Source organism: Rhinolophus sinicus, chromosome 4 (genome assembly GCF_057876585.1).
Source record: "Rhinolophus sinicus isolate RSI-liver-muscle chromosome 4, RSI-T2T, whole genome shotgun sequence".
NCBI classification, from domain to species: Eukaryota; Metazoa; Chordata; class Mammalia; order Chiroptera; family Rhinolophidae; genus Rhinolophus; species Rhinolophus sinicus.
This window is the reverse complement of record NC_142504.1, coordinates 65,902,786-65,929,769: the sequence shown is the minus strand read 5'-3', so window position 1 is coordinate 65,929,769 and position 26,984 is coordinate 65,902,786. Positions and strand designations below refer to the sequence as shown.

The following is a 26,984-nucleotide window of genomic DNA, read 5'->3' as shown; positions in this document are numbered from 1 at the left end:
CCATATGATCTCACTTATATGTGGAATCTAACGAGTAGAATAAATGAACGAACTAATCAGAAAGTCTCAGAGATATACAGGAGAAACTGAGGGTTGCTAGATGGGAGGGCGGGTGGGATGAGGGAGAAGGGGAGGGGATTAGAAAGCACAATCATTAAGCACAAGATTGCCATGGGGATACAAAAGTCACTTTGGGGAATGTAATCAACAAGTTTGTAAAGATTTTGTAGGGTATCCGATGGATACTTGTCTTATTAGGGAAACCACCTCAGGGATGATGTAGATGCCTGATCACTGCGCTGTACACCTGAAGCTGAAGCTGAACAATAATGAATGTCAACTATAATTTTATATATATATATATATATTCACAAGAAGTGGACTACACCATAAGGAATAGAGACAGTGGAAATTTAACGGCTGTGAGCGATGTCAGAGGCTTAGTGGATTGGGGCTGGGGTTTATCACTTTGTGAGGGGTGAAAATGATAAATGTCTAACTATTACATTGTTTTGTACACCTGAAACAAACAAACAAACAAACAAACAAAAGACAGTGTGGGTGCACCCTGACCCTGTAAATCCTCTGAGAGTTTTGGGGAGAAGCAACTCTTTGCAGGCAATCCTGGCCCAAGGCTGACCCTTCTGCTTTGTTGCTTTCGTTCTATACTTTGCTTTGTACAAGCCTCCATGTGACTCACTCGGCGCTCAACCAATTAACTTGATAAGTATATGAGTATTACTTTGCTAATTTAAGATTTGCTGCAAGGGAGGACAAAACAGATGTGATCCTTTCCCCCATGAGTTTATAGCCTGGTGATGGGTACAGACAGTAAACAATAAAACTAAGCACTATGTAGAGTAATTAGCGATTGTGAGAGGTGTTATAAATCTAACAGAGTGGGTACAGCGAGAGGGAACAATCTTGGAGGGAACAATGAATGAGGGAACAATCATTTGGGAGGGTACTCAGCGAAGGCCTTTGTGGGAAGGAAGTGGCCTGGGGGTGAAGGAGGTACCAGCTACACAATGAGCAGGGAGTGAACTGACGACAGAAGGAGAAAGAGCTTGTCGGTTCTGGGCACAGAGAGGAGGGAAGTTGGTCATGGCATTGAGAGGGAGCGGGAAAGACTGCGGGGGGAGGCTGCAAAGGCAGGACGTGGCCAGACTATACAGAACTATGGCTGTCAGAGTTAGGAACCTGAATGTTATTCTTGTTTAATGGGAATCTAATGAAGTGTTTTATGTAGGGAAGTGGCATAATTTATGATTTTACAGGAGAAATCCAGACCCCATGGGAGGTATTGGAGGGACATGGTAGAAACAGAAGGTGGAAGTTGGGAGACTTATTTCTGCATCTGGTTGAGAGGCAGTGGTTGCTGGGATGAGGATTGTGGCAACAGTGATGGAGAAAAGCAGACCAATTTCAGACAAAATTTGAACACAGTACTCATAGGACCTGTTGATGGTAATGCACAAGGGACCCAAGGAATCAAACATTGTACCAGGGTTTCTGGCTCTAGCATCTGGGTGGCCCATGTTTCTGTTAACTTGGAAGAGGAGTCAGTAGGAAGGATGGGAGGAGGTAGACATGGGAGCTGCACCTCCTGCCCCAAATACATGATCAATATTTTTAAAGAAACATGGGGAGCCAATTGACATTAAGTTGGCAACAATTCTATCTCAGGGGTATTTTCAGTTTAACAAAGGATGGAAGGCACAACCACCCTCAAAGGAGTGACTCAAGTTCCTGTGGGCAATGCAGACCCTCCAGTCATAGAGCAGGTGGCAGGGAGTGAGGCAGACTGGGTCCTGTCATCTCAGCATCTACCTGACTATTCTACTCCCATTGAAGGGACATAAGGCTCTGTAGTTTCCCCAAACAAGTTTCCCATGTGGGTGCTTTGCTTCTATTTGCAATTCAAATACACAGAATTGTTTGTCAAATATTCCAAGGACAGAACAAAATATTCTGAGAATTTCTAAAAACTTTGATGTAGAAATATTGTTAAAGGTAAAAGACTACTTCGGAGCTTTGATTCCTTAAAAGAAGCAGAGAATAGGCACACACTGTTAAATGTTGTTAAATAAATTACCAAATGGGTGAGACAGAAATGGAGATGTAAAAGTTTTATTTTAATAGTTTAAAGATATTTGTTTGAGCTGACTTCCTAACTGCTTATTCTTTAATTATTTTTACTATCAGTCACATATTCAAGTCCAGACTATGCAAAGTTTACTCAACTTATAGATGGTTAATAATAACATCCCTGCCTTTCTATGTGACAATAATGCCTTTGGCTGACTGTCACATGGGCACGCTCCTCAGGTGTGTGTTATCAGAGGAAAGGAGGAGTGTGAATCCACACTCTCAACTTGTGTCCAGTGAGATACAGCTGGAAGACACATGAGGGATAAAGTTAGACATGGACCCAAAGCTAACTACTCTCTGATAAATACTCATAGTGACACTCATACTGGAATACTGAAGCTTTCCTAAAGTTTTCTCGAAGACTATAGGCCAATGATTTCTTCCAATTAGAAACTTTCCTTTATTTAAATTAATGGCATCTAAAATGACTAAAATTAAAAGCTGCACCTAAATTGTGAATGTGTTTAACCCAACAAAGGCAGAATGTGTTGCATTTTGAGGGACATGTGACTGTAAGTTCTTGCCCAATTTCTGAGACTGACCTGAGAGTAAGACTTGTAGGGCAACTAGGCAGCTGTCTAGCTTACCATTCTGAACGGTTCAGATGATTACGTCTCTGTGCTTGAAAGAACAGGATTTAGAAAATTTAAAGCAGGTGACTATGGACTAAATCTCAGGTGAGAACTGAGCAAATGCTGAATGCGTAATTCAAAGGTGGCCATTAAAAGGTTGATTTCTCCCATTCTTTGTTTCTTTAAAAAAAAAAAAAAAAAAGTAACTTGGACCTGAAAACTGAAACTTGAAGCACAGCCCAATTGGTCATCATATGTGACAGAATGTAGATGCCACAGTAATCTAACGGGCTTTACATATTAGAAAGGACAGTGCAGTTTTTGAGGTTCAGAATAAATTTCCAAATTTATTAGCAGGACTTAAATGTTGTATCCCTGAATTTTTAACAGCTGGTGGATGACTTATACTGAAATATTCTTTTTTATCTTTCATATTTGATTTATCAGACTACTTAGAAGATGCCTCCTTAAGCAGACTAAGTCATGCCTAAAATTCCTATTTGAATAAAGATTTATCATAAAATTTGGTTTAATATATCAAAATACCATTTGCTTCAAAAACATAAGGCCTGAAGTCTCATTAAATGGCTAGAAAGAGTTGGAAGTATAGAAATATACAAGATAGTATCAGTTTGGTGAAATTACATAGTGTTTCATTGCACATGTAACTCTTTTCCACACAATTTTCATAGTCTAACTCATTTTTTAAAAGATTTAAGAATAGGAATATATCTCCCAGTTCTGATTTATCAATCTGCTTCTAAATTAAAATGTACAAACCAATAAGACCACAGATGTGTCAGTTGAAAAAGAACCCTTTATGGCCCTTGAGGAGTTGGTTCCCTTACTGAGGCCTGCTCTCTATAAAATCCAATAGCGAGGCAGTGTCCCACCCACTACAAGTCTCCACCTCCCTCGGGGGGCCTTCGGAGGGGCCTTGGATTTGTGATGCCCTTTAAAACAGCAAACTTGAGTCTTATTATCTAGTCCATGAAGATTAGGGGAGACTCAAGTGTCCTCTCCAGGGCTTAGTTGCTACTTTAAAACAATGCTGGATTTAAAAAAGAATTCTCCCAGGCACCAGTGGATTAATCTTGCCATTTCTCCACTGAGATAAATGAAAGGAGAAACAATACCAGTAAACACTATTCTTTCAGAGGATCCTCCAAAACCAAACAATCTAATGTGCAAACGCCAAGATTTATAAGCAGCAGGAAATATGCTGGGGCCTTCAAAATAAAATAAATTCCCCTGCTTATTTTGGCTGTGTACTTCTATTCTTTGCAGACTCAAACCAGATTGTTCACATGTAAGAAATATTTCCTTATGGATTCACCTCAAGAGATTCACACACCAGCATGCTCCTCTTGGGCCACCTGGTAGGCTGGAACATGCTGAGAATACCAATTAATATCTAAATTAGGCCAAAACAAATTTAACTGACAGGGAAATCAACCTCATCATAATGGTATTAAGTATTTTCAAAGCCCCAAATAAGTAATGTTTATAGTATCCATTTCTCTTATTTCTATCATTAAATAATGTGATTAATAATATATGGGGCACAGATATTCAAACAAATTTCAACTGAGAGAGAGGTATCATAGTCTATTTTTGAGAATTGAGTGAAATCAGGAAGGAAACATGATTTGAGAATTAGTCCCTGCAATAGCTTTGTGTCTCTTCTTCACCAGGTCAGTGACCGTAACTAGAACCTAGCATTTATCCTTCCATGGTCAGTGTAGGTTTTCCTACACTGTGGCAAAAGAGCATTTGTCCTTGAAGACAGTTCTGTTTTCTTAGAAGCTTTGGAATTCATTCATGGTTGTCTGTTATGAATGGCACAGAAAGGATTATTTTTCTGAGTGGTCTGGCCTCAAACACACCATCCAATTTTACTTTCTATCACCCTAAGAGGACCATGAATTTGAAATTTTAAAAATTGTTCTACTGCCTCTCAAACTGGACAAGAGCAAAATGAGGAGCACATAGCATTTTATTAAGCAATCCAAATGAGCAGGCAATGAGCTTGGTGTTTTTGACATTTCATTCAGTATTCACAACTATGCAGCATAGTTATTATCTCCACTTTGCAGAAGGAGAAAGAGAATAAACAATTTTCTCAACATCACACAGCCACCATTTAGGTACCTTCTCAGTCTGATATCATAGTCCACTCAACTTGCAATAACTATTCTTTACCCTTCACCTATGATATGAGGATAATAGAAAAACAAGCTTGCCTTTATAAATAATGAAAAATTTCCTAAGTCTGGAGAGCCTGAGTTAATAGGCTTACTTTCACTGAACTTCGACAATTTTTGGAAATGATTATTTAAACCAGATGATTTTCAAAGCTGTAAATATCATAAAAGAAAAATTCAAATATAAATATAGATAATAAAATTTATGGTGATGGAAGGAGAATTGACTTTGGGTAGTGAACATACAATGCAATATATTGATGATGTATTATAGATTTGTACACTTGAAATTTTATTAACCAATGTCACCCCAATAAATTTAATAAAGAAAAAATTTCTAAAGACAACAACAAATAAAAGCACTTTCATAGTTTTATCTATTTTTAGGACACTGACAAGTACATAGTTTGTAGACTTGAATGCAAGATATGGTTAGTTGCTATCTTGCTATAATTCATGTTTTACACCAAATACCTTTTTAACATTTGCCTTAAAGATAGCAGAATATTCTTTTCCCAGATAAATGTAACTCTATTATGTTATCCGGTCTTTGTATCATTCTTATAAACTGCTTTCAAACGATATCATTCACTTCCATACCAGTTGAGTGGCACGTAATAAACTCCCACAATGTTTTAGTTTGCATTTATTTCTTCTTTTGTCTAGAGGAATTTATAATTATTCATTGAGCTGGTTGATGGATCACTTGCCTTGTAATAGGATAAACATATGTATGGATTGCTTTAAACAATATTATATGTCCTACCAATCTATGCTAGAACACATTTGTTTTGCTTTTTAATTAAGTCCTCTTACAACCATTGTTTTATCTCTTCCCACCCTACAGATCCATCAAACAGGTCCCTGATTACCCTAAGCAAGAGAAGAAAATAATGGAGTCTTGTGTTTCCTTCTTATAGACTCCAGTGCAAATTCCACACAGTATGGTGATCAGTCTCTCCTCTATTGGACAGTTGCTGTCTAGAATGTATTTTTGTTCTTAAAACATCTGTTCTTACTTCTTGTTTTCTGGCAGAAATGGTCAAAGTAGGACACAAGTAAAATCTACTTTAGCAATTCACTCCTCAAAAGAGGCTCCTTCCTGCTTGCAGACTTCAACTGCAGGCTTCTCTCTACTTTGCAGTCCTTAAACAAGTTCAGTTTTTCCCATTAATTCCCTAATTTTTTCCTGTTGAATTTTTTTCTTTTTACTGAATACCTTGACTCATATAAGCCACAGAAACAGAATTCTAGAATTGAATGGATCTCAGATAATCTAATAAAGTGGTGCCACATTTCCCAAACTTCGGTGCACGTTCGCACACAACTCCAGACATTCTAATGTCATTAACAGGGGTATGATCTGGTGGTTGGAATATTTAGAAGCTCTCCAGATAATTGTAATGTGCAGCAAAGTTTGGAAAACACTGATTCAGTGTGAATTTCTGACTGCTTAGGTCATATAGCTGGTAGGTGGCCAAACCAGGACTCGAAAGAAGGTTGTTACTTGGGCCAGTGCATGTCCATTGATCCAACATTGTGTTTCTTAATGAAATAGCCCCAAATGACAGTAAGTGTAAAAATCAGAACACTGTTTGAGACTTTATTGAGGTATAAAATGCACTAAATGATTACTAAAGAATGAAGATTAAAATGGGCCATTCACAAAGAAAAAGTTTAGTAATAGTGAACTATTTTAATATTATACGGTATTAATGACATTATCTGATTGCTATCAATAAAATACTCATGAAATAAGAGTAAGTCTTTAGCAGGCTAATATGCAGTTCTTCATACTGGATTATTAAAAGGTGGATTGGAATGATTTGTCTTTTTAAAGGATGATCTATCTGTTAATATCAATTTTGTAATCTAGGAAGAAAAATTGTGTTTATAGAGTCACTTGAATAAATATCCCTCCATTATTTTGATTAAGAAATAATTCTTTAGAAATCTGTGGATATTTTGCATACCCAGAATATTGATGGGAAGGTCATTAACAGGCAACACAAAAGCAATTTGAGATAACAAAACATCAAATAAAACGTAACAACCAAACAGATAAAAAATAGCAGAATATTTATATGCAATGTGATTGCATATCTTTACTCAAAAGGATTTTAGGGACTATTTTCTTACTTTGCTTAGGGTTTATTGAATTATAGTCTCTTTCTTTATTTTGTTTTTAATTAGTATACAAAGCAATTTGCTGCTTATTTATAAAGCACATAAGTCATTTGTCATAACTGAAAATTTTCTTCCTTTGATGTCTTTGTAGTCACCATTCTTAATATGTTTTAAAACTTCAGTTTTACAAGTTTAGTTTCTTGCCAAAGCTTATGAATGAAAATATTTGGTAGTTGTGTCTTGTATCAGATGTCCAAAATAAGTCTTATTAGTAACATTTTTCTTTGTAAATTTCATCATTCAATTACTAAATCAATTATTTTTAAATCAATATCACCTAATTCACATAACAAAGTACAGTTATTAGAACATAGCAGAGTTCTGAAGCAGGTTTGCAGGACAGTGTAACCAGTTCTCTGATAAGCTCCCATTCACCAAGGGGTGAAATCTGACATGTTCCCTGATCCAACAGCTAGTCCTGAAACTCTTCCCCATAAAAAAGGGGGGGGGGAAAGCTAAAAATTAGCATACTCAGTATTTTTAACCTTTTTTCAATTCTTATACTTTTCCAAATGTACATATTTTTTCTGGAGCACTTTAAAATAACTGATCAAGTCATGCTCAGTTAACACGATTCCACTCTGAAGAACAAGGTACACAGACGAGAAGGCTTCCCTTCAAGGTGAAATTAATTTTTTCTTCTAAAACTGTCAGGTATTACCACTTCTCTAAACATTTTGCAATAACTAAGGTATCTAGACCAACAGACCATAATACTATGAATTTAAAAGGTTAGCCACCTGAGACAATATAGATGATAGTTTGGGATAGTGCAAAGGACACTGGGGCAAGTCCTGGCCATACAGGATGAATGCCTTATGGAGGAGGGTGGCACTCAGGTACCTTGAACTTGTCTCCTCATGGCCAAGGTGTAGATGAGAATGCCCACCCATCAGGACTACAGAATTTAAGCCAAGCACAGTAAAGCATATAGCACTATGCGTAGTTAGCTATTACTATTACACTTCCATACCTATTAAGGGACAAGGCCCCCAGAAATCAAAAGAAGATGCATGAAGTTAGATTTACCAATTCTTCATTTTCAAACTCCAGGTTATACTGTGCTGCTTCTTCTGTCACTGGTTTCTGAACAATGTTTCTACAGACGAGCCAGATGGTCAGACTAGCAATGAACATCCCGATGTCAGGTACAAACACTCTGATCCCATTGCCAGCGTCAGCTCCCTTTAAGCTATGGAGGGAAAAAGAGGGGGAGAACATTTAGTTGTTTTTATATTTCTATCTTAAATGTACTATCTTAAAGTACGTTTGAATCTTCTTAATGATTTAAATTAAAGAATAGTCATTTTCTGCCTAGAAGGTACAAGAAAGCTTTTCATTGACCTCAGAATCTTAAGTAATCTACTAAGATTTAAAAAGCTTCCAAGGTTTCACCGGAGTTTCCGAAAATAAAGAAACGTAAATCAATTCTCACTCTCAAAACACGCTAATAAACTATATTGCTATTATATAATCCACATGTCCAATACATATACTGGTGTTTGCAATCTAGCTGAAGCAGTTAAAAACTAAACATGTACTAGAAGCTAGGAGATATTTTACCTGAGATATAAAATCAAAGCTAGAAGGGAAAAACAGAAAATAGTAAAGTAATCCTTGAATACAGGAACCTCTTCATTATTTGTAATACTTAGTTGATTTTGTTTTGCATCCTGGTCCAAGAAAGGTAGACTTGTATATTTCTTCTGTTAGTTTTGGAGAATTAAGAGTGAACTTAGAATCAGAACATTTGGGTGCAAGTGTCAGTGTGATGCTGACTAGTTGCATTCCACTGGAGGACTCCTCAGAGTCACGTATTCTTTGTGCCAAAGAGAACTATTTGCCTTCTTATCTCATTTGAATCAAATGAAAGTGAATCAATGTTTATTAGAAATAAAACTTGTTTAGGGACAGGAAGCAGAGGTTAGGAATATGTATCATGTAAGGATACATGTTTTTTCATATACATTTTATGTAATTCAATGTATATTATATTAAAAACATATCCATTTACATTGTACATATTATATGTTTTGGTAGAAACATAAAAATATAGTAAATAGCAAGACCCCCCTCACCTAGATATAACCATTGTTAACATTTTGGTAAATTAAAAAACAGTAATAATATCTACCACTACTGAGCAATTGCTTTATGCTAAGAGCTTGGCATACATAATTTAATCCAACTAACCACCGTACAGAGTTAGGCATTATTATTTAACCTTCTTCTAGATATGAAAAAACTAAGGTTTCAGAAGGTAAACTAACTTCCCTAACATCACAGAAACAGTCAGAGAGAGAACAGAATTATACTGAAGTTCCCTTTAAGTCCAAATTTTATTCTCTCAGCCACTGTGCTCTCCTGTATGCATCCACATGGCCTTTCCTTCTATGCTTAGATGTGCATATTTAGAGTTAACAAAACTATGCTCATTTTCACTTATTATTTTGAAGCTAATTTGTTCATCTAATGTATCATGATCATTTTTACAATCCATTGATGATTTTTAAACATTACCAGGCTTGTGGTCAGGATAGTAGTATTTATTTAACTAGTCCACTACTCTTGCACATTTAACATGTTTCCATTTATTTGTTATTATAATAGACATAAAAGTAAATCTTAATTAACAAAAGAGTATTCTAATGTAAGATCTTCTAGGGAAAAATCCTCAGACCAAACAAATATGTTTAAAAAAAAATAGGAAAGAAAGAAAAAAAAAGTCTGAAAGAGGGTATGCCTCACATAAGCTTCATTTTTACAAATGACTCTAAACTTTTCTGAACAGAGAAACATAAAAGTAATGAGATACTTCATAAATAAAACAAACATGGTTTTATGAGAGGTTGCTGTTGTTTTTTTTAATGGCAAATTCCTTTCCTTTAAAGCAAAAATAAGAGAGTTCAATTAAAACAACTTCATTCATACTAAATTTATAAAATGAAATCTGATGGTTGATTTTATCATAGGAAAAATGTAGAGGTTTGTCATGTAGTTTTAATGTATGCCTAACATGATCAAATAGCACAAATGAGAATTAATATCATTAGAATGAGAAGGAAGGGGGATCAGAGAGAGTGCTCAGAAAACCAAAGCCAAGCTTCGGTGGGTGTTTCTTGTGTGGGGCTGAGGTGAGGAGAGCTGGCTGGCCCTACTGGGATGGATTTTGGGGAACAGATTATTATAGCTCTTTCATGGAAAACAAATAGACCATGGCATTTTATGGAAAGCAGCAACTAAGTGAGTTGAGAGTAAAACAGTTCTTAAAGGAAAGATAACAAGAGCTCCAGCTGTGGCCTCAGCTGCTTCTTGCAGCACCACATAGACCAAGGAAGCCAGAGCACAGCCTTATGCCTTTCTCACCGTAGACAACATTAAGCTTCCGATTTGCAAACAGTCCCTTTGAGGCAACAGTCTTAGCTTTGTGCTTCATACTCGCAAAAGAGACATTTCATAGCATACATATATTAAGGGAGTAAATGAATGCAGTTTGCAAAAGCAATCACTCCACTGGCTGTGATAGAATTCAGCTACTAGATCCAGGATTGGGCTGAGATCCCAATTTAGAATGGAATCATTAAGCCACAGAGGTGCTAACCCACTAACTACGACTCTTGGCTTGCTGAGCTAACAAAGCAGTGCATTCATAATACTGTTGCTGCAGAAACAATGAGACTTTTGAAGAATATATTGAAAAGCATGTACAATGAACAAGTCATAGTTTAATTGATATTATTTGGGCACCATCTTATTGATAAAGCTTACTTCTTCACTGTTTAGATCAGCATCTACTAAAGTACATTTATCAGAATGCTAGTCCTGAGAAATGCTGTGCATGAAAGCAAATCAAGAAAAAGAAAAGAAAAAACAGTCTTTGGTCCAATAAGTGTTAGGAAATCACAATGCATATTACTATAGTAAAGGACTTGAGAAGTTCTGTAGTAAAACAATAAATTTGAGTTTATTTAAGCCTCTATTTCCCAAATTTATTTGACAACAACCATTTCTTCAAAATTTTATCTAATACCAATTACATTCTGCTGAGCTAGTGTCCATGGCACAGGTTTTAAGAAATGCTGGATTAGAGTCTGCTCATTAGTCTAGATATTCAATTGAGATGGATGGGTAATTTGGAAACTACACCAATATGTAACTAACCCCTATAGTTTTTGTTTTCCCAGAAAATAAGACCAGGTCTTATATTAAGGTTTGCTGCAAAAGACGCATTAGGGCTTATGTTCAGGGGAGGTCATCCTGAAAAATCATGCTAGCTCTTATTTTCCGGTTAGGACTTATTTTTTGGGAAACATGGTAATCGGCCTCTGATAATTTTAGAAGTCAGTGACATCTCATTCCAGTCCTTCACCAAATCACCCAAATATTCACCCATTCACTAAGTCATTGCAATTATGGAGATGGAAGAAAACTAGAAATGGTCTATTTTCTCATCTTTGTGTAAACTAACAAGGGCAAAGGTTAAATGGTTGGCTGAACTGCATAGTTAGGGGCAGAGAACTTTCTGCCCAGAGCTGCCTTCTGAGAACAGCCAGCACTCACTGCACAGCTCCTTACCTTGCAAATCTTTCACTTACTGCACCAGGCTTCCTCTCCCACACTGCTCAGAAAGTGCCCTGTCAGGGGTCACAGCAATCTCCCAAATGCAAGGCCCAAACGGTCCATTCCAATTCTCATCATTCCCCACCTCTGTGCTGCACTTGACAAGCAAGATCAACCCCTTTGGCTTTCAAATCTATTTTCCTTGGTTTCCTCACCTTTCTCATCTAGTTCTCTACCTGCCTCTAAATATCCCTGAAAACTCACTTTGCTGGGAAATCCCCCTAAGAAATGTTGGGCTGGATCATGCCCACCAGACTCTTCTTCTCCACCTCTTCCTTAAATATTGACAAGTCTGCAAGTTTCTGTTCTTCAACTTATTTTTCTTCCAACTCTACATGGTAAACATGAATATCTCCATCCCCAAGACTCCAATCAGCATCTACATGACTAACAAATCTACATCCCCGTCTACGCATGTCCCCTGAGACACATTAGCAGATATCCATTTCCTACTACATGTCTCCACATCAGTATTCCATAGCTTTTCAAAGCTAAATGCTATTACCTTTATTCCAAAATCTGCTCTTCCTCCTATATTCCTAACCTTGAGAAATGGTGCTGTCATTAACCTAGCAAACATGACAGAATCTGGACCCTTCCATTCTCTCACTGAAAAACTGGAGATTCTGTCTCTGTAACATTTCTCTTACCTACCCTTCTCTTTATCTCCACTGCTCATTTCTGGCTTCTAGATTACTCTGGATTACTGTAATAGTATCCTTATTATGTCTTAGGTTGTCCCCCCTACGAATCAGGTCTCCACATTACTACCTGAGTTTAATTTTAGATGTATAAGGTTGGGCATGTTAACCACACTGCCTACAGGAAAGGTCCATATTCCTGAGGCCCTCTGTGTTCCAGGATGTTTCCCTGCACCTCAAATTCCAGCCATCCCTAATGCACATATCCAGAATATACAAGTGTTTTTCTCTCTGCGCTAGTATGCAATCTTTCTCCTCAGTCAACAATGCCCTTCTCCCACAACACTTTTATCTTCTTCTCATTTTGCAAGACTAATCTCCAGCATCTCCACAGAGAAGCTCTTCCACTGCCCTTCCTATAATAACATTGACTACTTCCTCCTTTAGATGTCTGCCACATGTTGCACACTCACATATGTCACTCTCCTATTTACAAATCTGCTTAACAGAGCCTTCTGTCTATTTTCTCTCTATATCCATGAGGACTACACACACACACACACACACACACACACACACAGAGACACACACGAGATCTGACAATTAAATCCGTAAACTCATCCTAGAAAAATTGTTACATACCTCAATGCTGAACATCACTATGGTCACCTTCCAAGTACTCCCCTTGGGAAGCTATGCACCAACACCAGTGCCTAGTCCACCCTTCAAAGCAATTTTGGAACTATTTCTGAATGGCCATCAGAGCTCTTGTTGTATTATACTTGATGTCCTGAATGTTATCCAAATGTCTTCCTTTCAATATTTCCTTTATCTTCAGGTGAAGAAAGAAGTCATTGGGGGCCAGATCAGGTTTGTTTACTGGCTAAAAACTCCCTCACAGACAGTTCCATGTGACCTGGTGCATTGTCGCGATACAAGAGCCATGAATTGGTAAAAAAGCTCAGGTCGTTTTCATCTAACTATTTCACACAGCCTTTTCAGCACTTCCAAATAGTAAACTTGGTTAACTGTTTGTCCAGTTGCTACAAATTTATGATGAATAATCCTCTGATTTCAAAAAAGGTTAGCAACATCATTGCAACAAGTTTGCGAACTTAATTATCAGACTTCGTATATACACAAAGTGTGATAAAAAAATACGGTGAAAGTTTAAATTTTAAGAAATTACAGTAAAAGACACATTACCATTAATCCCCCTCAAAAATACTCCCCCTTGCTTTGAACACACTTATCCCATCATTCTTGTCAGTTCCTGAGGCAGTTCTGGAAGTCCTCTTTCGTGAGTATCTTTATTTGCACTGTCGTGGCTGCCTTAATGTCCTGAATCATTTTGACTTTAGGCAAGAGCCAGAAGTCGCAGGGTGCCAGATCCAGTGAATAAGGTGGATGAGGACACACCGTAATGTTTTCATTTGACAGAAATTGTCATATACCAGAAGCTATGTATGACACGGAACATTGTCATGATGGAGGATGATTTACAGCACACTTTAAAACACTCCTTCTCTCAACCGTAGCTCACACCCACTTGACTGCACCGAACAAGTTGAAACTTGTCACACACTGTTACTAAGGTTGGATGCACCACTTCCCGTATTAAAGATCCCTGCCTTTCTGCTGGATGGCACTTGGCTGCAGCATTCACTGTAGTTTTTTGTTTTTTTAATCACATCTCATATACATTTTTCCATAAAACGTTATCCTAGATAGTGTTGCTTTCAGACAGATGACAATTACCTTTCTCATATATAAAAACATAAACAAAACTGCTTAGAATAGCCTATTCTCTTAAATAGGCAAGCATTTCCTTTCCAATCTTGTTACTATCACATTGATCTTATTTGTTCAGAGTGATTATACCTCTTGCAAAGGAGTTGAGAAAGCTGGAAATTGGGAATAATGTACATATCCATGAAGAGGAGAATGAATAGATTATATTAGGATGTATCCTATCCATAAGATAAAACAACTACTACAAATCAATAAACTAGTTCAAATATATGTGTGACCTACATCTACATATATGGATGTATCTCATAACATAATGTTGCGCAAAAAGAAAAAAGGTAGCGAACATGAAGAATACAGATCACTTAGGGACTTGTGCATAAAGAGCTACATGACAAGAACCTATTTCTAGTCAGGGGAGAGGGACACGATCAACTGGAATGTTTAAGTTGTGAAGATGGTTGAATGCTGATTGGTAGGTACATGTGTATACGTTTTATGCTTCCTATTTTTAAAAGAACAGTAATACTGCTTAGAATTCCTTGGGTGGAACATATCTGAAAAAAATTAAGTCAGTTACTTTGCCTGGAAAGATGATGACCAAGTAGTTCCTTTATGGACATGATTATATTTGGTCTGATTGACTCATTAATCAAATTCAATTACTAGCCTCCTTCCAAAGTCCAGAGAAGAAGTGAGACAGGTGTGTATATTCATGGGCAAGGCACTTTATTTTTCTAAGTTTCAGTTTCTCACTGAAAATGACTTCTAAGTGTCTTCCCAACTCTAAAATTTCATTATGACTAGGAAAATCCAGAATAGGAGACAGTGAAATTGAGCTAGGACCGGGAAGAAAAACAAATGTTGCAGTTTCAGGAATTGCTGACAATAAGATCCAGGTATGACCACCACCACCACAGTTAGCTTCAGAATTCCAAAAAGAACACTTCCATTTTTGCCCCTCTTTCGGGGGAGCAAGTCTTTTGGTTCAATTGGATTTCAATAAAAATGATTAAAATATCGAATGAGCATTATTTATATGAATACAAACTATTAGCATAGTTGTACCTAGTTCTCTGGTGGCCTCCGAAGTTCATGCCCTGAGAGTCGGTCTATGTTTGTTTTTCTTAAGCTTAAGCATGACTCTGTCCCATCAGTCATTCAGATTTAATAAATCATTTTAAGAGCAGACAAAGTAAATGTATATCTAATAGTAAAAACAATGAACGAGATAGGACTGTGATTTCAACTGCTTTCCACATATGTCTTAATGATGCATGGAGCCTATTTTTAATTTAACATCTGAGTTCATATAGCAAGTCACATATAGCAGAACTAATATATTTGATGTGAATGGAGAAAGCTTTAGATTAGAAACTCTAGAAAGAAATGTAACATTTATTGAGAATCACTTTCAAGGGAATCCACAGTTGATGCATTAAAGAATCCAACCAATTAGCTCATTTCTGTGAATTTCTACCACTAAAATGGCAAGTGAATTTCTAACTACCTAAAGGTACGAGTTGATGCTAGATTTTCAGGACACTTTTTTTATATTAGTGTCTGGATTTGTGTGAGTACTTTAAAGCTCAAACTCTGAATATTTTAATCTACTTATTTAGCTGTGAGAAATTGCTATTTTCCATCTGGAACACACACTTCATTCTCATATCAGTGTACTGCTGGCTTTTCACTTTGTTATTTATGAGGCAGAGAGAGTCTTAAGGTCCTTTCTTTGATGGAGGGCATTCATAGAGGTGAAGAGAATGGAAAGGGAAGAAAAGAGCTAAGGAAAGGGACAAATACTATCACGTATTCGTCCTTGTGCACTTGACAGTTAAGGAGTGTGCTGGAGCTGGCTGGTTCCAGCTCTGTGTTCACTGACAGTATATAACTAGCTTGAAATTGTCCACAGTGGGTGTATTTACATTATGGAAGTTGGGCAATGCTGCAAATTGGGTACTTTCCCCCCAGAGATCTGGTTCAGCATTTACCAGCACACTAGTACTGCTATCGAAATACTAAAATAAACAAACAACAAAATCAAACAAAACAGTAATAATAAAACTCACTCCTTTTGCCATGTGACTCTTGGGCAAGATTCTAAAAAATACCCTAAAACCAGTAACATCAAATCCAAAGTCTTCAACCTGGTGTTCAAGGTTCAGGTCCAATCACTTCTTATTCCTTTAAACGTGTACCCTTTTTTCTAAACTCACCATCCTAGGATAGTGACATACCCATTCCAACTCTCGACGTTTGCTGATATAGTTTCTATCACTGTGGATTTTCACTCTTCTCTTCTACACTTGGCCCAATCAAAACTAACACATATGCTCTTTTGAACTTATCAAGTTACATTTGTGTAAAAGGTCATATATTCCATCTACTGGTCTTACCTCTTGTGAAGTTCTCCAGGCATCTGAGGGCTCCTCATGTGCTTCCTCTTTATTGATTTTGTGACCATAACAAGGCTGTCACTAAGGAAAGCCCCTCAGAAATACTTTCTTACTGTTGTCAGAAATAATGGTAACTCTGCAGTGACCCAAGGACTCTCTCCATTTCCCTCTAGTCCATGCTGGGGAACTACACATGACCAGCCTCTTGCACTGTATTTTTCTCTTTTTGCACTTGTATTTTTCTCTTATTTTCTTGAGTTTGCAAAAGCTATTTTGTCCTTCCTCACAACACTAACTCCATAGGTCATTGTCTGGAGTCTCCAAATCATTCATTCCTAACAAAGAGAAACTCTGTCATAACATAAAAACAGAGCTGCACCACCGGAGCACATCCCGAAATGCTCTTCCTTCCAAGTTAAAGACAAAATATTGGTCACACTGTCCAGCTGGTGACCCACCAGGGTCTGTTGGAGGTGGGGTTATAAAGACAACACAAAAAACAACCAGAAATCTCCATCCTTAAACCACACTGACAATAAACACAACATGTTATATCAGATGTTCCCTCTTGTTTGAATTACTGCATTGAATAGCTTATAAAAAGGAACTACATTAATTTTGTTAAACAGAAAATAAAATACGAAATGGGTGGCTGCAACAGAGTGGCGCGTTTATCTTCTTCATAAACACTGAATCAGAGAAAAGCAAGCGGCTTTGTGTGTCACTACTGGAAGATAGCAAGGGATAAAGAAAACAGCATGAACTTTGGACTTGAAGACCTCAAATTGAACCCCAGTCCTGCTAATTTAATTCAACAAATATGTACGAGCATCTATTAGGACAGAAGAGTGTTGCAAGGTCCTAGACAGGCAGTGCTGAGAAAGAATGTGCCTGGCCAGAACGAGGTCCTTGTATAATAGGAGAGGAGCTATAGGGCAAATAAATGCCTGCAGACAGGTGAAGGCAAAATTACATGTGTGTGGGAGGCTTGGCAAAAAACAGGGAACTATTAACTCTATTTGTCAAGAGGGCGATAGGAGCAGATCCCTTAATTGGTGGAGTCGGTGATGGGATTTGAAGGATGTGGCAAACATTCCCGGGGAATTATAAGCAAATTGAGTTTATTGTGATATAAAAGAGAATGAATAGTAAGAGGTAGGCTTGAAAGGGTCTAGGTGGGGAGGATCTTGAGTGTCTTTTGGACATTCAAATGTCAATGCCAAGGCATTTGGAGAGCTATCAGTCAATATTTATAGGCCACTTGCTTTTATGTGAACATATGAATTTCCTAAATTATAAAAAAGAAGAAAATATTATGTCCTTTATAAAAGCGTGACAATAAACTGAGATGTTTATTGTGCCCCACCCCCCATTAGGCAACTTGTGGGTGAGTGGCAGAAAGTGGACTTTGGAGAGAACAGGGTGGTGGGCTGGGATGAAAACATAACCAGTGTTTGTTCCTATTCAAGTATGTGGGTTTAGAGATGGGGTGAAAATAAAATGTCAAGTCCAAGGGATCCAGTAGAGAATAAATCCAAGTCTGAAGAAAACCCTAAGTAAGAGAGAATGTATGAATAGAACAATGACTCTAGGAGACTGGTAAAATTACCATATTGCACAAGCACATGCATGAATATGCACAGGCACACACACACAGGCACACACACACACACACACACACACACACACACTGAATATGTAAAATCAAGCAAGCAGAAGCTCAGTCTATCTACAGGAGGTATGTACTGATGGTGTTTTGTACATTTACGTATGATGAGTCAAGACAAGATATTTTCATTTGGTTCCACCCTCTCTCTCACCAGCTTATAATTCCCCAAAATAAGGACCCTCTCCTGCATTACCACTATGCATTTTTCCCAATTATGAGACCAACATAACACTGTTATCAGATGCACAGATCCCATTCCTATTCCACCCAATGTGTCGATAATGCCTTATCCTCCTTTTGGGCCAGGACCTTGGTTAGTTGTCATGTCTCCTCTGTCTTCTTCCATCTGGGACAACTGCTCATCTTTCTTAGTCTTTCATGCCCTGGACAGTATGAATGAGGACGATTTTCATTAGGTAGGATGACCCTCGACCTGCCTCATGCTTTGCAAAGAATACCACAGAAACGATGCTGTGCTCTCCTCAGTGCACCAATTGGGGGCACATGATTCCAACACATTACTTGGTCAAGATGGTGTGTGCCACCTTTCTCTGCTATGTCACCATTATCCCCTTTGTATTATGTTCATATTTTATGAGGGGAGATATTACAAAATTACATCAATATCCTATTCCTTGTCAAACCTCCATCCGTCAATCTTAGCCATCATTGATTATTCCTGCCTGGTGATTAACTATGTCCATCATTTTTAATTGGAGTTCTACTTCAAACAAGTTCTACTTCAAACTTACCCTTATATCCAATTAATCACGTATTTTGCTAATATACATCAGTGTGGATCCATGAATTCCTATTTTACTAGATGGTTGCATTTTGAAACTACCATTATTTATCTTGATGTTCAGATTTGGCTCCTGTGACATGTCCTTATCATTCATCAGGCATTTTCCTACTTTTTGATACAGTAAGTTTTTCAGGCCCATTGCTTATTTCCTCTGCTTCCAGCCCTTCCCCTCTCTAGGACCATGTGGAGACTGAGACCCAGAAAGCAATTTCCAGGCTCTCTGCCTCACATAGAAAGGTGCTGGCTCAGGTAGTAGATGGTCATCAGCTGTGACTAGATGTCCATCGGCTATTACTGGTTAGCCATTGGCCACTGATAACTGTCATGGCTAAGTTAGCAAGGTGTGGCGTGGTGGTGTAGCGTCCTGGCATGGCATGGCGTGGCGGAGTGTGGATTGCGGATTGCAGAGAGGCGGATTGCAGCTAGCAAGTGAGGTTGGTTGGCAGAGACAAGCAGACGGCGGGTTGCAGATCGTGTGGCTCCTGCCTCCTGTGTCTCCAACCCAGCTGCCAGTGAGACTATAGTGGTATGACTCCCCTACCTATGGCTTCGTGGGTGTTCCTTTTTGGCCTCACCATATCCTGCATTCTTATACGGGGAGAGGGACTAGAGACCCCAGAAGAGACCCCACCTGTCACTCTGCATGACAGATCATTTCTCCAAAGAGTCTTGTTTTCTTTTAATAGAGCATGGTATTCAGAACTGGGCACTCAGAGGTCTCATTGTTTCTGGGGTATCATTGCTTCTGGGCCCTCTCATTTGACAGAGGTAGGAAATATATCTGTATTTATTTTAAAACACACAAAAGGTACACTTATAACTATTTATATTTCTGTGTATATATATATTAAAAACCCATGAGTTCATTGTAATACTTTCCATTTCAATTTAACATCTCAGGATTGTTTCTAGTCTCTGTCTACCATGTTTATATATCTTTGCTCAGATTGTAAGAAACCTGACACCCATATCCTTAATATTAAGTTGGTGCAAAGGTAATTGCAGTTTAAAAGGTTAAAAATAATTGCAAAAACCGCAATTACTTTTGCACCAACCAAATATATTGCATAATCTGTCTAATCAATTTTTTTGTTTAATGTAACTAATTTCCAAACCATACCAGCTGCCTCATATACCTGCCACTTCTGAAATCCTCAGCACAGGACCACTTTCTCACACTGGGGACACTCCCACTAATATCTCCATGTGACCCCTCCCGAGCACGCTGCTGCAACCAGCGCTCAAAAGTGGCACTTCATCGCCTAACTTGCACACCTTGTGGACACCAATATGTAAATGCTCAAGGGGAAAGGGAAAGAAAGAAAAATGGAGAAGCAAGGAAAGATTGGAAAGGACAACCCTGATTCTTGATAATAAGGTCATTTTAAAATAAGTGACAGAAAGGAGAGATGAGAATACCCCCCAGTAAGCCCATATGTGTATAGGTACTTCTGTCACCTGCAATGTTCTAGGTTCCAAATTCAACTTTGTATTCCTCCCAAATACACTCAGTGTTTTTTCCCCCCAATCTGTGACTTGTCTGTTGAATAAAATACCACGGAGTAAATGGTTAAGGAAAACAGCAGTAAGCTTATCTGAACCAAAAACTATTGAAGGAAGTCATAGTGCTTTGATGAGGTTAGATTGAGAAATCTCTTTTGTTTTGATAACAAATTACTTTCGGATTCTGGACCAAATGCTTCACCCCTCTGAACTATAAAATTTGACTACAATGTCTTTGCATATTGGAGAAATTAATCAGTGTTTACAATAAGTTTTTTGAAGACAAAGGTTAAAGGTATATAAATAATAATCAGTAGTTTAGAGTAACCTGTGTGGTGGGTTGTGCTATAGCGACTTGGTTAAAGTGGGGGTTCTTTCCAGAATCCTGATCTTGCAAGTGTTCTGATTAGAAATGTCTAAAAAGACACCTGTGCATGATTTGGAAGGTGCAAGTGCAGCAGGACCATTGTTTCTGAAGGTCTTTCACAGCTGGATTCAGTGACGGACTAAGGAAGAGGTGTGAGTTATGTTCTGCTTGTCCTGGTGCTCCTCCACTCCACACCAGCCCTTCTTCCTGAGAGCTGGTCCCTGCACCACAGACAACCAGGCTCAGCACCTGATGCCTGACTACAGACCCACAGAGTGGAACCTGCAGAGAGAGAGGGCAGCGCTTCTTCAAGGCCTTTCCACCAGCCACTCATCAGGGTCCCACTTCAACTTGGGGACATGTCTGACATCTTAAATGGACTGGTTCACCACCATCTTTCCTCTTGGACCTTCACTTCTCCATTACTGCTCTCAATTGTGTACAGTCTAATTCCTGAAATAAATTCCTTTCTAAATTTTTAATTTTTAAAAATTTTCAATTACAGTTGACATTCAATATTCTTTTATGTTAATTTCAGATGTACAACATAGTTCATAGACATTTCTATAATTTAAGAAGTGATTCCCCTGACTAGTCTAGTACCCACCTGGCACTATACATAGTTATTACCATATCATTGACTGTATTTTCTATGCTTTACTTTACATCCTCATGACTATTTTGTAACTAAAATTTGTATTTCTAATCCCTTTACCTTTTTCACCCTGTCCCCAACCCCCCTCCCATCTGGCAACTATTAGTTTGTTCTCTGTATCTATGAGTCTATTTCTATTTGTTCATTTATTTTGTTCTTTAGATTCCACATCTGAAATAAATTCTTTATCTCATAACAGAACAACTCTGCTCCCCGTAAAACCCTGAATGACATGCTCCAATTGTAATTCTCTAATTGATTTATAATTCTCTAGAAGCTCTTGTGAATTACTGCAAAATGGGAAGCAAGTAAAATCTATTCTGTCTGAACTACCACCCACACTCTGGAGGTCGGTGATTTACTCCAGGTTATTGGAAGATATACAGTCATGGCATCTGTATTTGCTTGATCTGAATTGTGAGGGTTACAAATCTAATCCACACACATATTTCTGAGGCACAGCAGCTCACCTTTGTCGATGGAACAGTCATAAAAGACAGCATTTGTCATCATTGCAGGGAATGACTCACAGTAAGCAGCTAAAACAGGGATAAACTTCTAATCTGCTTCCTAGCTTATTGTATATCATGCTGCACATTACCCTGCTGCTCAGCGTTTTCCCAACTGCAGGTTATGACTAATTAGTTTATTATAAAATAAATTTAGTGGCCATCCACCAGCATTTTCTTTTTCATGAAACACAGTAGAATAAAATTGAACAAAAAATATAGGAGTACATTGCATACAGTAAGAGTAGCTATTGTTTTTTGAAACAATGTAGTTGTGTTGTACTAGATCGTGACATAAAGTGTACTTGTGTGGTCAGAGTAAGATGAGCTTAAAATTCATTCCCTAGCACAACTCTGTTCTACCAAACAGGTAGGGCAGTTGCGTTGGGCACAGATGAAGATAATACAATTCCTTTCTTCAAATCTCTCAGAGCCAAATGTATTTCGAAATTCATACTTTTCCAGATATCAGAAAAGCATCTCTCAGTATATGCTATAATACTGGCATCAGGTACTAGGGCAGTGGCCCCATCCAAGCACGCACACCTGGGACACTTCACACTAACTATGATAGTCTCTCTTCAGCTACCAGGTGAGTTCAGGTCAGGCAAATCCAAGAAATGAAAAAATAATTTTGTAAAGCACAAATTGCAGTGTGATGGCTTACACCTCAAACTGAGTTGACAAAAAATATATCTAAATATACTTCCCATGCAGTTAAAATATGATTTAGTTTTCAAAAGTTTGTTCAGCAAGCATTTCAAGTAATATGGGATCATTAACTGACAAGCAGACTAAAGGCAAACTACTGAATTATGAGACTCCTGGTGTAAGAGAAACAAAACGATATGCCCACACAAAGACCCATATGCAAATGTGTATAGCATCTTTATTGATAAGCACTAAAAACTGAAAGCAACCCAAACATCTACCAACTGGTCAATGGATAACTGTAGTGATCTACACAATGGAATACTATTAGCAATAAAAAGCAAATAAGTAAGGATACTTCCACTCTATGGATTAACCTAAGCATCATGCTAAGTGACAGAAGCCAGATACAAAAGGCTACATACTCTATGAGTCCATTCATATGAAAACCTGGAAGAGGTAAAACCATAGAAACAAAAATCAGATCAGTGGTTGTCTGAGGCTGGAAAAGTGGGAAGAGGATTGACTACAAAGGGGCAGAGATTTTCTGGAACAATGAAGACATATATTTTGAATGTGGTGGTGGTTATATGACTATATATATATGTCAAACTCACAAATATAAATTAAACCTCAATTAAGCTGATGAGAGAGAGGTTGATTGAGAGAGATACTGAGAGAGAGAGAGAGAGAGAGAGAGAGAGAGAGAGAGAGAGAGAGAGAGAGAGAGAGAGAAAGATATTGAGGGTAATCCTGAAGTAATCCAGAAAGAAATGACAAAGGCAATCTAAATCTAGACTGTTAGAGAAGGACTAGAGAGGAAAACTAAAACCTCAGACAACGTAAATGAAGAAACAACACAAACACTCAATAACAAATGTCGTGTTTTAAACAAGTCGCATCTGTAAAGAAGTAACTGTTGAAAATAACACCGAAAATGTACTAAATGGGAGACATATGATATTTTCCCAGAAGCTGCCTCCTTGGCTTCCTCTCCTAGGGGATTTCCCTAGTAGAAAAATTTATGGCAAGGATAAAATTAACAATGCTGGATGTAGAGGAAACAGTTTCTTTTGCGAATCCCTTTGCTTGAAATTCTGGGAAATTATGTTTTACTAGTTCAAGACCTATTACAAAATCACTGATTTATGGGATTATGGCTAGGTATTGAGGGACTTTCTTCTAAACAAAGATTCACTTTAAAAATAATAATAATAAGTAAACAAAATAAATAACCATAGAGTAAGCTGTGGCTATTGAGATTTGTTTGCCTACAAATTTGAACAGTGACTTGCTCTCCTATTTTCAGGATACATGCTCTCTGCTGTAGCCAGGCCAGATTTCTCAATGATGCTCATGGTGGTCATGTCCACCCTTGTCCTTGCTCCTGTCACTGTTCTTCACACACTCTCCCCTCTCCCTGTGTAAATACTAAACCCCTTTGATTCACCAAGAGGAAACCAGCTTTCCACATTAGGTTTCTACTTTCTTGTCCATGCCTATGGAGAGCATTTTGCTGTCCGTGTGACACTGAGCCTTTGGCTGTCTGTTTGAGAACAGGTGAGCGATTCAGAATGAGACCATTTCTTATGGTTCTTTCCCACCCTCTTTATGCCTACCTCAATGCTGTGTATGAGGTATTTACATAACAAATACTTCTTTATTGGATGGTACAAGAAATCATAATTTTTTATAGTTAATTAATTTGGTGAGACTGAATGTTCAGTAACAGTTGTTTATGCTGTATTGAAGTTCTCCTTTTACCATGCAATTTGACAAGCTCCTCAATTAAATATTTTTTGAGTGCCTACTAAGTGCTAGGCACTGCGCTGGCCCTAGAGCTTCCTCCTGGTACACAGGTATTTTAATGTCATATGTCTGTAGATTCCACAATCCCTTCCCCTCCTTTCAGAGAGGAAATTCTCTAGTAGAGAAAAAAGTATGGCTCATGCTTCTACCTGGTTTCTCCTCCCCCTTGAAGCCTCAGTCAGCTATTATTTGCCCAGAGAGGACCTGTGTCCTCCAGGTATTTACAAGCCACCAGTTCTGGGCTACTCCTGGCTTGTTTGGTAGAGAAAGTTAATACCCTTCTAAGGCTGCTCAGCTCCCACACCAGAGCTACCAACAGGACAGGATGCCAGGGGGATGGTGCTGACAATTAAGTTCTAGAACTTGTTGTAACAATGTTGCTAACCTTTTTTGATATCAGAGGAATTGTTCATTATGAGTTTGTACCAACTGGACAAACAGTTAACCAAGTTTACTATTTGGAAGCGCTGAAAAGGCTGCATGAAAAAGTTAGACGACCTGAACTTTTTGCCAACAATTCATGGCTCTTGCATCACAACAATGTACCAGGTCACAGGGCACTGTCTGTGAGGGAGTCTCTAGCCAGTAAACAAATAACTGTATTGGAACACCCTCCCTACTCACCTGAACTGGCCCCCAGTGACTTCTTTTTTTACCCAAAGATAAAGGAAATATTGAAAGGAGGGCATTTTGGTGACATTCAGGGCATCAAGGGTAATACAACGACAGCTCTGATGACTATTCTAGAAAAAGAGTTCCAAAATTGCTTTGAAGGATGGACTAGGCGCTGGCGTCAGTGGATAACTTCCCAAGGGGAGTATTTCGAAGGTGACCATAGTGATATTCAGCAATGAGGTATGTAGCACTTTTTCTAGGATGAGTTTGAACTTAATTGCCCCACCTCATATGTGTGCAGAGTCAAGGCCTGAGTGGGTCTGGGCAATTATGGGATGCCTAAATCAGATGGTTACAATAGGAAACAAATTTCAGTGTTGTTACTCACTGGAACAGGGGTGTCAAAACTGCGGCCCACAGGCCAACTGCGGTCTGCAATCCATTGTTAATTGGCCCACAGCAAATTCCAAAAAATATGTTTAGTTTACTTAAATAAACCAGGTGAGGCAATACGTACTTCACCTCAAGTGAGTGTCCAGGCTGTTTGTGTATTTTACCGCATATGGCCCTTGGTGAAAACCATTGAAAAAAGTTTGGACACCCCTGCACTAGAATGAGCATGCCTCCTTGGTCCCATAGGTTTTATCTCTACCTGATGCATCTTAGCATCAGATGTTGTGGGTTTTTTGTCTTTTTGTGTGTTTAGTTAGTTAATTAGTTAGTTCTTCCCTAAAAGCAATTCAGGGCAATGTGTGAATGACTTGCAAAACATTCTTGGGGATGTTTTGATATAGAAGTGGTGATATAGATAAATACTAACCACTCAGCCTATGTATTCTAGTAATGAATGCGTCAAAGAGAACATTCATATCTTACCACCATTTTCCTTCGAGAAGTTAAACACCTGTTTTCTGGAAAGGGCTGGTGACCACCCAACAATTGGGGGCAAAGCCTGAGCATTTGGTTTCAGATTTCTAAGGACAAGGGCATCCTTAGTCTCCCCAGAAGGCAGTCTAAATCCATTATTGTTCTGATACAAAACACTGGCAAATTCATTGAAATTACATTCATTCTAGCATGGAATTTGATTATCTGTGTGGATTTCTAAGTAAATATATTTCATCAGTCAGAGTGGAGTGCAGAGAAGACTTCAAACCCAAACATTTCTCATGATGAGCAAGTGAAAACAATTTCCTCTCTGTTTATGGCGAGCAGGTCAATGAACAGCATCCGGTACAAGCCATTTGAAGCTCTCTCCGAGGCTGCTCTGACTTCTCTCATTTAATGTTCATCCTTCCCTGTGCTATTGACTCATTAATTGATCAGCATTTTCCATTTGCTCTGTGGATGACACCCTCTCAGGTGTTTTATTGTTCAAGAGATGAGGGCAGAAATATATGATGCTAATTATCTGCTTTGCTGTGTTAGTTAACCTCCATGTCATGTCTGAAGAGATGGTTTATGTTGTTTGTTTCTGCTTACCACCTACTGTGCCACCAAGAGTTATGGGAGGCTGGGTTCCAGAATTATTTGGTTTTCTGATTTTGCCTTCTGCACTATTTCAGCAGAAAAAAAAAAATTAAAAAAAAATCTCTCAACCTTTCAGTATAAGACAAGCCACTCCTAATTTATTGCAGCAATAGAATGATGCAGTATTGATTCCCAATTCCTAAGATCCTCATGTGAAAAACTGAAAATACTTAATATCACTGCTTCCTCTGAGAGCCATGATTATTTCTATGTGTTTGCTGCTAGAATAACATTCATGTGTTTTTTTTTTTTTCATCTCCAATTACTTTAAATACATAATTCAAGGTAAATGGATGACTTCTGAAATGGCATTCTTACCGTCAAAGAAAAATATAATCTGTGTTACCA

At 38.1% G+C, this 26,984-nt stretch overlaps 1 protein-coding gene across 7 annotated transcripts in view; it reads right to left on the bottom strand.

Moving 5' to 3' along the window:
- PIEZO2 (piezo type mechanosensitive ion channel component 2) overlaps positions 1-26,984 on the bottom strand; it is a 436,387-nt gene that overhangs the window by 177,622 nt on the left and 231,781 nt on the right. For all 7 annotated transcript variants that reach the window (XR_016021128.1, XM_088797899.1, XM_088797898.1 and 4 more), the window contains one exon: positions 8,144-8,306. Coding sequence is in view for 6 of the 7 variants with exons in the window: in XM_088797899.1 (XP_088654025.1) it covers positions 8,144-8,306 (163 nt within the window). In the remaining variant the exon portion in view is untranslated. The remainder of the gene's footprint in view (positions 1-8,143; positions 8,307-26,984) is intronic.